The 16,434-nt window shown below is 42.8% G+C and overlaps 1 protein-coding gene across 2 annotated transcripts in view; it reads left to right on the forward strand.

Annotated features, from left to right (window-relative positions):
• The first annotated feature begins 477 nt into the window (after positions 1–477).
• The window catches only part of SLC9A7 (solute carrier family 9 member A7), a 69,657-nt gene continuing 53,700 nt past the window's right edge, over positions 478–16,434 (forward strand). Inside the window, exon 1 of one of the 2 annotated variants that reach the window (XM_072135665.1) lies at positions 478–904. In XM_072135665.1, the coding sequence (XP_071991766.1) occupies positions 676–904 (229 nt within the window). In that variant the 5' untranslated portion in view covers positions 478–675. The remainder of the gene's footprint in view (positions 905–16,434) is intronic. The other variant, XM_072135666.1, reaches the window with a different exon arrangement.

Raw genomic sequence — 16,434 nt, forward strand, 5'->3', positions numbered from 1 at the left:
TGCTCAACACAAATGGAAAGCTTTCCCTTTTACATCAGTCCTTTTTGCCTTTATGGATGAAAATTGCAGTCTGCAGATTAGAAAATCCATGCATTGTACTTTTGTTGCAGATTTTGCAGCACTATCCTAGTAGTGGTATTTTTCTTTCTTCAATTTTTTGTGTGCTGCCATATAAGTAAAATATGAATATAAAAAATATGTAATGTGCCTTCTTAGGAACTCTCATTTTTGTTACCCTGGACTAATGGATCACTAGAAAAGATTAGTCTTGTTTTTTTTTAAACATAATTTGCATGCGTTTTTTTTATCACTTTGGTGATATTGTTAATATACGGAGCCACATGTGTGCATTCCCTTCCCTCTATGTAGTGTATACAGTTCCATATTACAGTCGGGTCATTGCCCTTCACACGGCTTCGCTAATAATCCAGAGGCGGACGAGGCCTCTGTAGGGGCGTGTCCGGGGGCGGGGCGGCAGGCTGCGCCGTGCGATGCAGAGCACGCCGGGGAATCGCACCTCCATTAATCGCTATGGGCTTGCGGAGGGGGATTCTGCGCATTGGAGATTCCACTAATTGTCACCGGGAGGAGGAGGAAGGAGAATGATCCGTGTGTCTGCTGAGCAGTGTAACAGCCGGCGTGGGCTCTGAGGCGCAGGATTAGGGAGAGCGCAGCATGCATCGCCTTGTGTACCTGCTCATCCCCTGGATCCCCTGGACACGGGCTGAGGACAGCGCCATGGAGGAGATCGCCACGGAGAAGGAGGCAGAGGAGAGCCACAGGCAGGACAGTGTCAGCTTGCTGACATTCATCCTGCTACTTACCTTAACCATCCTCACCATATGGCTCTTCAAGCACCGGCGGGCGCGCTTCCTGCATGAGACCGGCCTGGCCATGATCTATGGTGAGGCACACAATGAGATCCTGTATGTGTGATGGGCATCAGCGGTGCCACTTGCTCCATTCAGTCAGTAAGTGTGTGTCCTGGCACTTTGCAGAGCTGGCACTAGGGGAGTGGTACTGGGACCTTGAACCAGTGACTATGCCTCTACCGCAGCATCTTCTGCCACTCAGGTTGGCAAGGCCAGATCAGACTTTCTGACATAGTTCTGGTAGCAGTATTCAGAAATCTGTCCTGTTTGTATTCTATGTATATGGATGACAGCCCTGGCTTTTATAGAATGTGCTCCTGATAATTCCCTTATCTCCTTTGCTTGCTGATCTGAATGACATCAATGCTGGGGCCTGTCCGGACCAAATTAGCATTTGGTTTTGTCACTTTGTCTTATCCGTGGGAGCAGATGGCTCTATTGGAAAATCTATAGTACGTCATCCATTCATTCTCCTAACTACTTCATTCTCCCCTCTCAAGATGACACTTTCATCAAGCATAGCCAGTTCTGCTGGGTTTCACATAGCAGTAGGACTTGATGTTTGACAAACATATTTTGTAAACATACAATTGTTGCAGAATTTTGCTACAAGCTATTACTGCTTCACTACAGGGCATTAGAGTGGCCTTCAGACAGGGAAAAGGGGTCAGCAAACAAGCTTTTGTTAAACGTCACAGATGTTCCTGTGTGGCTCCCGCTCTTTAATTATTTATTATTGTATCTTATTTCAACGGAGTGTTTTTTTCCATGAAAGTAGTTTCCCTTGAACAGTAAGGACACCAGTCTTTCTGTAATTTGATCCAACCATATGTAGACACTGCAATCATATGCTCTGACTAAGCTTGTAGTCACCAAATATTGGAATGTTGAGGTGAAACATCTGTTAATCTCCACTGATAAACGTTTTATTTTTCCTTATTTTAGTTTGTTATACGTTACCTATGGCCTAAAGCTGAGGAAACAAGGCCTTGTATGTAGGGGATTAGCTATCCGAAACGTAACAGTGGTAAATACGTAGAATAGTACAGTAGCAGCATAGTGGATGACATTTATGTACAGAAGATCATTCCTTGCTGCAGGTTTTATCCCTGGCTTTCAGCCTTTTCAATTCAAAGGTTGATAGATGCCATAGAGGTTCCTCCAGAGGAACTAATGTAAAGAGAACCCATTTCATTTGTCTTTTGTTTTGTTTTTTTGTAATGTGTAAGTTGGGGTGGCGGCATGTTATTAGTTTATTTCCCAATGTACAAATATTAAAAGGTCGGCACCACTTTCTGGGCATATAAAGTGAAATCTCCCATCTTTCACCTTGTCAACCAGAATTACCTGTCTATAAAATCTCTGCATATGGAGGGTTATGAGATCTGTAACTGTCCATGATGACCAATTGCTCTGCCAGGACCTTATTATGTTATTGGTGAACATAAGATTAAGTTCCTGGTAGGATGATTGTTCATGGACAGTTACAGATCAGATGACCATCAATCTGCAGCCATTTTATGGACAGGAGTGGCAGCTGATGAAATAAAAGGCAGGAACTTGACTTTACTTATCAAGAAAGCTACTATTAACCCTACAATGAGGAATCTACCATCAGGAGTAGATCTGATGGTAGATTCCTCTTGGCTACCACCTTTGCCCTAATGAAGCTGAATGAAGGTGGAGGAAAGGAGATTGAGACATTGACACACAGGCTGCAGCTCTTCACCCCAGGACTCAACATGCGTTGCTGGAAGGAATTTTTAAAATCTGCATAGCATAGGCCAGTGATGGCAAACCTTTTAGTGGCCGAGTGCCCAAACTACAACAAAGACCCACTTATTTATCGCAAAGTGCCAACACAGAAATTTAATTTGTGATTTATACTCCCTTCTCTGTCACAGTTTTCATTGATACCAGCACCTGAGGACACCAATATAGCAGAAAATAGTCCCAGGTACAGCTGTCACTTTAATATAGCTCTGTGCACAGCAAGTCCTGGGCTGTCTGGGATTGCAGGAAGATACCTGGAGTCATCTCTGGTGATGGCCTGAGTGCCCACAGAAAGGGCTCTGAGTGCCACCTCTGGCACCAGTGCCATAGGTTAGCCATCACTGGCATAGGCCATTAGTGACAGATTTGCTTTAAACCAGTACACTATAATGTTAAGTTCTGTTTGTGGGTTAAACATTCCTTTTGGATAATAATTAGTCTAAACAATTTTGTAAAATTATCAGTATTTGGTGTCAGTTATTCTCCATCATAATTTAAGAAAGGGATAGATGTCACTTGTGAAACATTTTTTCCAGTACAGTATGAATAAGTAAAAGTGTCCTGTATTGGAGCCCAACCCCTTTAAATTTCTGTAATATTGTACCATCAAGCTCATATTTAATTATTTCACAAAGCTTTGATTCATTTTTCAAAACCAGATACCTTTACTCAATGTTCACTCACAAGGTCATTTATAAAGATATTAAATATAATGGGACATAACCCTGATATTTGAAGTGGAAACATTCAAGACAAAGACACGTTTTCAATCTTCCCAGTAGTTGAGGTCCCATCAAATTCACACAAAATGATTGCAAAAGAAACCCAAAAATACATCTTGGACTTTACAGTTCTTGGTTAGAATATTCAGTTACTTGACAGCACTGATAGTTTTAGTACAGCTGGAGAGAGACTTTGACAACAATTCCAATGATAGCTGTATCTTGCTTCTGCCTTTTTTTTCCCCTAGCCTGAGATATAGGGCTAATAGATATGAGGCTATCTATAAAACACTGTCAGCTTTTCCTGAAGTGGGCGGGAGTTCCTGGCTGTGACATCAGCTGTGGGCAGTGATGCCAATATCACTCAGGGCATTCACATGAACGTGCACACACCATTCAGACAATCAGGACACAGAATCAGTGTTGCTGCTTGTACAGTGATTTAGTGCAGAGGAAGACAGAGCTGTGGAGCTCTGCGTTATACAGTAATCTACTACATCGCAAAAAAAAAAAATAAATAAATAAAAAATGTCCAACTAAACAAACACAGGAATAAGAAGATGAACACATGGCAGCATGTGTACACCTCTTCTTTTTTTTTTTTTAAATTCATTTACTGATATACTCTATGGAAGCTGCCTCCTATCTGCAGACCACCCCTTTCCTGTGCAAAGAGATCTGCTCAGAAAGGTTGCACTGTATATATACTGTGCTGTGTATGCAGGACCTGATCATTAGAACTGATGGGGAGCCTGAGCTCTGGCTTTATTTGTGCATTCAAACTTTCATACATGCACATTTCTACTATATTCAAACACAAACAGCTCTGCTACATACCATTCCTGTAATAACCTGAAGCATGGGATTTGTCCCATGCTTATGACATCACTGCAGGCCCTGGAGCTTTTTACATGCTGCCGGGACTGATATTCTCCTGCACTGATCAGGAGAGTGCATGTTCTAGTAAACACCCACCCTCCTCTCATTTCTCTAGCGACAGATTCCCATGGCAATCAATCAAAGACAGCCAGAGGGGCAAGGTAACTGCTAGCTGTCAGCCTGCTATCTGACAAATGGCTGCGGGCAGCTAATTAGCCATAAATAAGGGAAATGCTTATTTTGGCTTGGTGCAGAGCTATATACTTTACAGTTGTACTTTAAACATCTGAGTCTATGACCGTATAGTTGGTAAAAGACTGAACAAGTAGTAGATTGTTTGAAAGGGTTGACAGAAGAAAGCGTCTTTTATATTTTAAAAAATAAATAAATAAAAAATAATGGCACAATGGCTGAGGTTTACAATGTTGCAATTCAACAAAGAAAGGTCAGACAAAAAAGTGTGGCCATAACACACATTGTAACATTAGGTGAAAACGAAACGCAGCATATCCGCACAACCACTCATACTAAGGCCTCTGTGAAGGAAACCATGACGTTTCAGTCCCCTGAAGGGTACACAAGGTCACTTTGTTATCCTTTTTAGACACTCCAAGAATGCACAGGTTCTGAGAGGCGCAGGAAGTGATTTAAAATTGTCCACGCAACCTCCGGATATGATAACAATAAATCACAACCCTGAATGGCTATTAGACCCCTTTCACTAGCCTCAGATATAGATATACCGGTAGTTATACAGAGTACAAAATACAAAGGTAGAACTACACGTATCAGCAGTTCAGTAACTTTGTTACCTAGTGTGTGGGCCTAATAGGGGTGGGTAGTCCACAATTTGAGATCTTCTTTGCGCTTGGTGATGGTAAGGTTTTCCCCCAGGTATTAAGTCCAGAACCTTACATAAGTCATAACTTCTCAAGGGGATGTAGTAGGGTGAGGGTTATGGTATCATTGGATCCGGGTAAATCTCTGGATTGCATTGATACCAAACCTGACCCATTTGCTATGGTCCCATCACAAGATATGTATACATGCTAGAACCTTGGGAATTAGGGCATTGTAATCCGCTGACCTTGGGCTGAGATGGACCATCACTCTATAACTGTCTCCAACCAACGTATTTGTCTGAAATTTTTTATGACTCATTGTTCCCCCCATTTTCAAACAAGAGACAATCTTCTCAAGCCTTTTGGAGATGCTGTGGTTGCAAAAGGTGTTAGGAAATAGCTACCCCCTGCAGAGCCAGAGTTCCTCAACAGCCTTTGTAGTGTTGGATAAAACTCTAGCCAGCTCTGTTAGGCGAATTAAGCTGAGGCTGGGGGGAAGTAAGGGATATGGGTTGCTTGATGAACAGGACAATGTGAATCTTCCTTGTTCATCACAGCCTCATTCACACAACCATGTATTTTGATGTACCCTGATGTCCGATGGGTTGCTTGTGGCTCGCAAAATGCACATGTTTGTGTGCATGTGGCCATACTGTCAGGAATAGTGGTGGAGCGGATGATGATAAGGGCTTATTTTGCAGTAACAAAACCTGGCACCCTGAATTAATAATGTGCATTTTTGAAAAAAGGTCTAACAACTGCTCTTGGAATAATCCATGCCCACTTATCAAGAGAGGAAATTAAAGGGGTTATACAAGGGTATAGGGATGGGGCGGTTAAAAAAAACCAAACATGTACCTGCCTCATGGCCCCCTCCCGTCCTCCAGCGCTGCAATCTCTCCGGTCCTGCCCCATTTAAACAAACAGGTTTGCGCTCAGCTTCCAGGCCGATGTAGCTGGCCAAGGGCATGCGTCCCGCAAGGTACTGGGAATAAGGATGTGTGGGCCTGGCCGACCACCTCGGCTGTCAGGAAGCTAAGTGCATCGCGGCTTCCGTGCACCGGTTTACATGGGGCATGGACCACAGAGATTGCAGCACTGGAAGCCGGGTGGGTGCTGGGAGGTAAGTACATTTTTTTTAACCCGGCCACTAATGGTTTTTTGAACCCTCGGAAAACTTTAAAATGACAAAGTGAAACTACTGCTAAAAATTTGACAAATCGATCTTAAATTAAATGCACATCATAGTAACCATTTATATACTGCATCAACCATGAACACCAGAAAACAGGTTTTCCAATGGCCTAGTGTTCCTTGTTTGCAGCCCATCTGTCATAAGCGATGAAGCACTGCTCACACAGCCAATGACAATAGAAATAGATTGCCTGGGCTGCCAAAGTTGGGCAGCAATACAAACCCATCTATAATTTGCATCAGGGGCAGTCGCTGCTGAAAGAACAGCTAGCTCAAAGCCTTGTTTGTGTATGAGCCCTAAGATAGCTGTGCATAAAAACCAACATAGCTCAGTGAACTGATGCAACAATGTAAAAAATACTTAACCGAAATGAATACAGAATTATGTGAGAAACTGATAAAATAGAGAGGTAAAAGTTACGGAAATTAATAGCTGGTTAGTGCTTGCCCAATTGCTTACTGTTGTATTGTGTAAATAAAGCACCTTGGATTCTCAATGCTGATCCCCCTTAGTTGCCCACTTGGATAATGCCCCATGATATAACCACTTCAAAAATGAATGCTCCTTAAGATTATTATTGGCTTCTCTTTCATTAATAACGTTCCTCGGGACCCCCTTTTATCTTAATTCCCCCCCCCCCCCATTGGTTTCAACTGTCTCGGTATCATGCAGAATATCATTTTGACTCTTTTAGTGATAACCTAGGCCAGTGGTGGCGAACCTTTTAGAGACAGAGTGACATGACAATTTATGCAGTAACCTATTGATCCCAGCTGTATCAATCGTGTTGGCGTCCTGAGGACACCAATACAATAGAAAGATGATGGAGAAATTTGGATTAAAGCTTCCTTCCAGGGTCCCCTGAAGTGCAGGAGCTTCAATGATAATCCATCTCTGTCTACACCTTCTCGCTTCTTGTGTAGTCCTGACAGCCAAGGAGGTGTCTCTTTAAAATAGCGCTGAGCATTGCTTGTACATGGCTGTCTTGGACTACAGGAGGAAGCCTTGAGTCACATCTAATTCTGTGCTGGGGTGAAGGCCTGGGTGCCCACAGAAAGGGCTCTGAGTGCCACCTATGGCACCCGTGCCATAGGTTTGCCACCACTGACCTAGGCTATCTACCTTTTGCTTCCTCTCTAGGTCATACTAACATTTTTCCAGAAGGGTAAAAATACTCCTCTCACCATTTTTGAGGAGTATTTTTACCCGAGGAGGAGCATGAAAATTTTGGTAATACGCCACGTACACTACGCTCACACTGCGCACACTACGCTCACACTGCGCACACTACGCTCACACTGCGCACACTACGCTCACACTGCGCACACAGCACTCCACTACACTACACTCGCACAGCACACACTCCACTACACTACACTCATCTGTCCTTGCTCTTAAGTCCCGACATAAAGGCATCTGCGGGCAGGTAGGGAGATGGAGCAGGACAGGGAGCAGCAGCCCCGCTGTCCACAGGTATCCCGGGGCCTGTGCTCTCGCTCCGGAGCGCTGCTGACACAGATCACGGTGTCACGTGTTGCGCTGAGCGGCCCGACGCGCTCTGTGATCGCGCTGCAGACATTTACCTCTTTTGCAGAGCGCGCCGGGCCGCTCAGCCTGCGCGCTACAGGGAATAATTGCCAAGCGTAACTTTACGCATGGCAATTATTTTGGGGGGTAATGACGCCTCATCGCGCGTCTATGACGTGTGGTGAGGCGTTAATGCGACCTCTGATATATAATATATATATATATATATATATATATATATATATATATATATATATATATATATATATATGTTTTTTTTTTTTTTTTCTGGTTCTCGAAGTTTCTGGCTAAAGGGTTAGTGATTTTGGTCTGAAATGTGTGGTAAGAAAGGATTCTCAGAATTGGGCTTCTCCTAAGAGATACTGCCCTTAGCTGATTTCTTCTTGAACAGGTTTGCTTTATCAGCTCTGGGTGTGTTACATTGCTGGTATGCATATCTCAGATGATTTCCTGATTAATAGCTCACCATTGTAGCAGGTGAATTGAAGGTTATGCAACAATTGTTTTATAATATTGAAACTCTAAACAGAAAAAATTTAAATAGATAGGTTTAATTTCTCTCTGTTCATAGGGTATTCCCATTTTAGACACCTAAGACCTTTCCACAGGAAATAGAATGTCCAATAGATTGGAGTCTCAACCATGGAACTTGCAATTTTATTTGAAAATGGGGGTTCCCTGTTATTAAAGAAGTAGCTGCACGCAGCTTCAGACTGAGGCTCCTTTGGCCCACCAGAGAAAACCATCCCCTCACCCTCTCCTCTTTGTAACTTTTTAACTGAACTGAACTTCTGGGGCTTATTACTGAATTAGAGCCTGGGCCCACCGGAGGATCCTCTGGTGTTCTAGTGAGCCAGTCCGACTTTGACTGCACGTATTTCCAGGAAATCTTCTGAAATATCTTTATATCTTTAGATTTGTCAATATTCAGCAGACAGATTGATTTTAAATATTTGTATATGTGAGATGCATAGGTTGTACTACATTTCTTAGGAGTATCAAATTTGTGGTAATATAAATATTGCATTGGCAAACACAATGCTGAATACTTTATTTTAAAAAGGTATGTTTCCCAGAAATGGTGCATCTATTAAGTCACTGCACATGTGAACCTCCCTGGGCTGAATCTTCCTCCTTCTTGGAGCTTTGATGGAGTTTGTATGTATTTAAAGGGATTGTCCACTTTCAGTAAATAATTGATTGTGTAAGGAAAAGTTATACAACTTTCCAGTATATTTTCTGTATCCATTCCTCATGGTTTTCTAAATCTCGGCTTGCTGTCCTGCTATAAAAAGCTTCTACGTTAACTTCCAATGGATAAATATATGTCCATGGTCATGTGATGGTCACGCAGCTCTGATTACTCTGTGATAATAATGAGCAGTGCACTTGTGACATCACAAGACCATGGACAGATATCCACAGGAAGTAAACAATGAAGCTTCCTATTTAATGACAGTAAGCAGAGGTCTAGAAAACTGAGGAATTGATACAGAAAGTGTATTGGAAAATAGTACACTTTTCCTTTCAGCAAGTAATTGATATTTCTTGTTTTTAACCCTTTAATGACCGCCCTGTCTGCTTTTTACGGCGGTCATTAAGGGTACTTCTTCTGACGCGTACGCATTTCTACGGCGGCGCGTCAGAAGAAGATTTCGGGACACCGGGTCTCACTGGTGCCGGTGTCGGTCTGTGATCTTACAGCCCAGACCCGGCACCCACACCCCCGGATCCGATCCCTCCTGCTGCAGCCCCGGTTTCCGACGAGTGACCCGGGGCTTCTGGCTCCTTTACCCTCCGGGTTCTGCCTTTCTGGCAGGACCCGGCTGCAAGTAACTGAGTATGCGCAGCATGCTCAGTTACTTTCACTATACACTGCAATACAAGTGTATTGCAGTGTAAAGGCTTGAATAAGCAATCGGACGATCGCTTGTTCAAGCCAGGAAGTAGAAAATGTAAAAAAGTAAAAAAAAGATGAAATCATTTTATTATATAATTAAATAAATAAAATAAAAGTCCCATAATCTCTCCAGTTACACATGAAATGCAAATAAAGTATATAAAACAAAACACAAAAACACGTACATATTTGGTATCACCGCGTCCGTATCAATCTTGAACCCGCTCGGTGAACGACTTAAAAAAAACTCAAAAAACTTCCCGTAATATACAATTTTTCATCAAACACCATCACAAAAAATGTTCTAAAAAGTGATCAAAAAAAGTTACGTTCCCTAATATGATACGACTGAAAAGAACAACTCTTTTCGCAAAAAAGAGTCTGACAACAGAAAAATACAGAAGTTATGGCCCTAAAAAGTTGCCAATAGTAAAAACAATGCGATATTCTCCAATATTGGTTTTGCTCAGGAAAATTGAGCAAAGATAAGAAAAACTATATAAATGAGGTATCACCGCAATCGTAGTGAACCAGAGAATAAAAATAAAATATTATTTTTACGTTACGGTGAGCGGGGGAAATAATGATACTAAAAATCCAAAATAAAAATTGATGATTTAGTTTTTTGTCCCCCTTGAAATAGTTAATAAAATCTCATGAATAAGCTATGGACCCCCTAAATGAAGTTTCTATACACTGTATCTCATTCCGTAAAAAATAAGCCCTCATATGTTCGCATTACCAAAAAAATAAAAATTTATAGGTTGTACAATGTGACAATACAAATCTGCTGTGAATGGCGCCTCCATTCATTCTATACTCGGCCGTGCGCCCGTACAGAAGTTTACCACCACATATGGGGTATCAGTAAACTCGGGAGGAATTGGGCATCAAACCTTGCAGTGCGTTTCATCATTTAATTTATTCAGAAACTGTCAATTTGGTCTAAATTAATGTATTTTCCAAAAAAATTCCATAGTTTCTAAATCGCAGGTCCATATTGTTTTAACCCATGTGAAACACTTAAAGGGTTAATGGACGTAATAGAAGTTGTTTTACATACGTTGAGGGGTGAAGTTTCTATAGTGGGGTAATTTATGGGGTTTTACTATTATTTAGGCCTTTCAAAGTCACTTGAAAACTGAGTTGTTCCTCAAAATGTGAGTTTTGGCAATTTTCATGAAAATTAGAAAAATCGCACCTAAAGTTCTGCACCTCATAACATTCTAGAAAAATGAGAGGATGCATAAATATCATCTCAACATAAAGCAGACATTCCGTAAATGTTAATTATCAAGCTTTTTGGGTAGTTTTACTTCCTGTCTGGAAAGCAGAACATTTCAAGCTTGGAAAATGAAGAATCGCAAAACTTATCACTTAAATTTTATAACTAACATGAAGTACAATGTATCACGAGAAAACATTCTCAAAATCACCAGGATATGTTAAAGCGTTCCGAAGTTATAACCAATTATGGTGAGACATGTCAGATTTGAAAAATCGAGTCTGGTCATTCAGCTGAAAACTAGTGTCGGTGATAAGGGGTTAAGTGGACAACTTTAAAGGGGTCTTCCCATGAAAGAATATTCTCAAATTGCAATCCCCTAGTGATGTTAACACAATAAAGATAATTTTTAACTCTTTACTTCAAGATTTACTCGGGGGCTAAATAACACTATCAGCGATAACACTATCACTCCCTAGGCTGGTCAGTGCAAAATTCCAGGGTGTGGGCGTGGACTCTCTGGGCAGACACATTATGATCCATCTAGTTCTATGAGCTGACAATCTACACTTAAAGGGGTATTCTCGTCTGGGCATTCACATTCAGTTTGATAAATCTGCCATATATATACATTTCTTCAATTAGATGTTATTAAAAAAAATGTTCCTGTGTGAAGATAATTTCTCATAAATGTAGTCATTTTATCCCTTAGAAATGAGATTGCTTCCTCGGATACGGCCACCTCTGCCTGAGAGATTGCACAAATAAACAAAAAGGTTTTGGTATATGAAATGTCCGGCAGGTCCCACAGCCGTCCTGTGGTAATGATCACTGAATCCAGGAGGTCAGACAGGACTCAATAGCGCAAGTCTGGCCACCGCTGCCAGAGTGTGACGTGGTCGTAACCGAGGAAGATATCTCGTTTCTAAGGGACAACATGGCTACATTTATAGGAAATTATCTTCACACGGGAACATTTTTTTTTTAATAACATCCAATTGAAGAAATGTTTATATATGGAAGATTAGTGAAACTGAATGTGAATGCCCAGACGAGAATACCCCTTTAAATCTGGCTTCTGAACCTTGTACTAGTATCTGACAGAGAGAGAGAGATGAGGCAGATCAGAGATGATGAGATTCATTAGATGCCTATTGCACATAATGATAGTCAGCACTGCTACATCTCTGCTATGCCACAACACACTAGATCTGATGTGCCTCTCTGCTGTGCCTCCCCAGTTAAACAACTTATGTTTTATTCAACCAACAATATTTCAAACAGTTGTCATTACTCATGCCCTATAGCCGTGTCCTATGGTGTTACATTTTTCATGGTCTCTTGTTGAGTTGATATTCTGTCATGTTGTTAATATAAATGTCACTATTATCTGATTTAACATTATAATGTACCATATTATTTTTCCTAGAGAAAAGTGAAAGGGAAAAGAAACTAAATCTTACTACCATCTGTAGAATGATTTGCTTAATGATGTCACAAATTTTCTTTTTATTTACTTTGCATGATAGTGTTTGCAAAAAGCAAATACATCTTACAAACAAATATAATGGAATTGTGTATAAAACTGGTACATGTTTTATTCATGGCTAAAATGTAGCAAATAGAGATGGGCGAATTTGTTAAAATTCGTTTCGACCCGATTCGCCGAATTTTTCGAAATAATTCGATTCGACCTGAATCGCATCAAAACGAATCACGTTAAAAAACAGGCATTTCCTGGCTGCAGGGAGCCTGTAGGGTGTTGTAGAACGTTGTGCCATGCTTAAATATGCATAGGGAGCGTAGTTTGGTCTTCAAACAATGCTGTGTTTTAGTATGACACGCACATGACAGCCGCGGCTCTTAGAATCGCTTCACTCTTTACTTCCATGTGCACTTACATAGGCCAACTTCCCCAAATAAGCGAAGCGGGAACGCAGCCTGCCAAGGTAACGTCTGTGCCAGCTCGAAAGGACTGAGCTGAGGGCCAGGATCCCACTATAACATCAAAGAGTGCACCCTTTTTTTACACTGAGTGGCACAATGATATAGTGTGTTGGTGGCATCAAAAGCAGCAGCAGCAGGAGCCCGCAGAGTGGCACAATGATATAGTGCGTCGGTGGCATCAGTAGCAGCAGGAGCCCGCAGAGTGGCACAATGATATAGTGTGAAGGTGGTATCAGAAGCAGCAGGAGCCTGCAGAGTGGCACAATGATATAGTGTGAAGGTGGCATCAGAAGCAGCAGGAGCCTGCAGAGTGGCACAAGGATATAGTGTGAAGGTGGCATCAGAAGCAGCAGGAGTCTGCAGAGTGGCACAATGATATAGTGTGAAGGTGGCATCAGAAGCAGCAGGAGCCTGCAGAGTGACACAATGATATAGTGCGTTGGTGGCATCAGTAGCAGCAGCAGGAGCCTGCAGAGTGGCACAATGATATAGTGTGTTGGTGGCATCAGTAGCAGCAGGAGCCTGCAGAGTGGCACAATGATATAGTGTGTTGGTGGCATCAGTAGCAGCAGGAGCCCGCAGAGTGGCACAATGATATAGTGTGGAGGTGGCGGACAATTCCAGTCCCTGGTAAAGATGGTAGGAGGCAGATGGTGCAACTAGCAGCAGATGTGTGGCATCAGGCGGGTGGCAGCATCAGAATAGTGGCTAAGGCCGGTAGTTAGAACCCCGACTCATTTCTCAACGTTTGGAGGAGGTGTCATGGCTGATCTAATCTGATGCATTGGTGAGTTGAAATCCTGGCCGATCCAAGCCTGATTCATTTTGACAAAGGTCAGTCTCTCCACATTACGGGTGGACAAGTGGGTTCTTCTGGGGGTAACGATGGCCCCCGTCACACTGAACACCCGCTCTGATGCCACACTACTGGCCGTGCAGGACAGCTTCTCTACTGCAAACTCCGCAAGTTGCGGCCACGCATCAAGTTTGGCTGCTCAGTAGTCCATGGGATCCTCTACCTCAGGTGGTAAAGTGCTATCCAAGTAGGCCACCACCTGCTGGTTCAGGATGTGCTCCATGTCCTGCTGCTGCTGGTGGCGGCTACCCTTCTCACTAGGCGTGTGAAGGAAGTTGCTCAATAAGGAATCCAGACTTAAGCGACTGTTGATGGAACTGCTACTGCTCCTACCCCCCCAGCTCCCCACAGCAGCCGTGGTAGTAGTACGTGAGCAATCACTGCCAGGAATCCCCTGATCAGACCTGACAGAGGATGGACAATGGCGCACATAGGCAGCGGCCAACTGTGTGCTCAGTATTTCTCTATGGTATGCCAGTTGTTCCTTCCTCTCAGCAGCAGGAAAAAAGTCACCCATTTTGGACTACGTGGATTTGACACGTAAATCTGGCTGTAAACTAGAGCCCCCAAAAGGTATTGCAATGTGCGTTATACAGATACCCCACAACTGACAGCTCACTACTGCAGATGCATGAATGTCAAACAGATTTCTTCCTATTCGATTTTGTCACTAAATAGAACTGCTATTTGGGGTATACAGATCCCCCTTAGAGAACAGCGAGGGATTGCAGCAAGAAGCGCACAGTACAGTAGCAGCAGCTGGACGCTACAACATGAAGTGTGAAGTGCTGAGATAGAAAATGGCTGGGTTTTATTGGGCTGTGTGACATCACATAAGCCTGTCATCGCTGATTGGCTTACAGGTCTGCAAATGTCATCGGGGGTGTTCCTTTCTCCTTCCCAGAGTTCTCTGCCCCATGTAACACGTTGTTCTCGCGCCCATTTAGCAGAAACATGAGGGGAAAAAAAACAACTTCGTTCCCACGAATCAGCATAAACTGATGCCGCGAATCGAATTTTTCCTGAAATTGTAACCAAAGTTAGAATCATTAGAATCGATTTGCCCATCTCTAGTTGCAAATATCAAGCTTACTAAATTTTAACCTGTTTCTACTCCGTGAAGGATATATACATCGCTGAGCTGATACTGGTTCAGCTCGTAACCAGAGCTGAGCTGCTGTCGGCTGCAACTAACACCTGACACCGCGTGTAACACCCCTCATGTGAGCTCCGATTGTGGGTGTTTAACCTGTTAAAGGGGTATTCCTACAAAGCCAAGTTTCTTAAATGTACTCTGGATAACAAAATAACACATTCTCTTATATTAACATATTAACAAAAATGCAGCATTTCACATATAAGTCAAACCTGTCTCTATCAGTCCTGGTGTACACAATTTCGGTGTTGCCTAGACACGACCCTGTAACTTCTGACTTGGGGGCAGTGGCCATCTTGGATTTCTGTGTGACGGCCGTGCTGCTAAGATTTCTGTCTCTCTCTCTCTCTGCTCCTTGCCTCTAGCCCCGCCATGGCCCCACCACCCCAGGAGTCCAGGACGGAGCTCACACTGATACAGACACTGAGTTCCTGCCAGCAGCAGCGTGAGGAGTTATAAAGCTATTGGCAGATAAGTTCTTTATCAGTGGAGAAAGGCAGAGTTGATCTTTCTGTTGTGGAATAGCAGAGATGAAGGAGGCTGACTGTGTTACTATGTGCAATAGGCATCGCATAGATCTCATCATCTGTGATCTCTCATCTCTTTCTATGTGTCAGATACTAGTATGTTCAGAAGCTAAATAATAGTGTATATAAACCTGTACCCTGATAATCTAACCACATTTTCAGCTCACAGAGCTATATGGATCATAATATGTCTGCTTAGAGAGTACCCGCCAGGGCCGGCATCAAGGTGGGTCTAGAGGGACTGTTTTCAAGGCCACCCCCCATTCAAGTGGGGGGCCCGAGGGGCTCACAGTACCCACTAACCCCCCATACGCAGGCCCTATCGGTCTTGAAAAAAATTCTATACTCTCCTTTCAGCTTCTTCTCCCTGGCCCCACGGCTCTGTCTTCTCCTCTTCCGGCCTGGGTACATCGCTATGACACGGTGGTGTTGTGACCACCAGTGGAGAAACGGAGGACTGTCTCAAAATTATGACTGGCATGCCTAATTTAGCTGATGGATACTATAGTAAATGCAGTAGGCCAGGCTGGGGCATCCATGCTTTGTCAAGCCCATTTTAGGAGAGTGGGGCATGTGTGTATCAGGAATTACTTTTTTTCCTGCCTTGTCTTTCTGCAGAGTAGTTGGAGAAGCTGGTGGTAATTTTGCATGAATAAATTCGGAAGTGAGAATTTGAGTGAGTCACACCAAAAAGAATAATATGAAGGGGCCAGGTATTTCAACATTGCTTTATGCAATTATTGTGAAATTTCATTGAGAATTAGAAGGTGGTTTAGCAGTACATAAGGTTAAAGGGAGTCTACCAACAGTTAGGTAGTGATAAGTAGACTGACTGAAATTTTTTTCTGAATGCCCATAGTGCATAGCTGCCAAGTGGTTTAGCCATCAGTGTTATCCATGTAAGGCTACATTCACACTAATGTTTTTGACTGTTTTATTAGCTAGCAAACTGTGCCACTTATTTCCATGAGCTTGTTTATATGGCAGCCGTG

This window comes from Engystomops pustulosus, chromosome 2 (genome assembly GCF_040894005.1).
Source record: "Engystomops pustulosus chromosome 2, aEngPut4.maternal, whole genome shotgun sequence".
NCBI classification, from domain to species: Eukaryota; Metazoa; Chordata; class Amphibia; order Anura; family Leptodactylidae; genus Engystomops; species Engystomops pustulosus.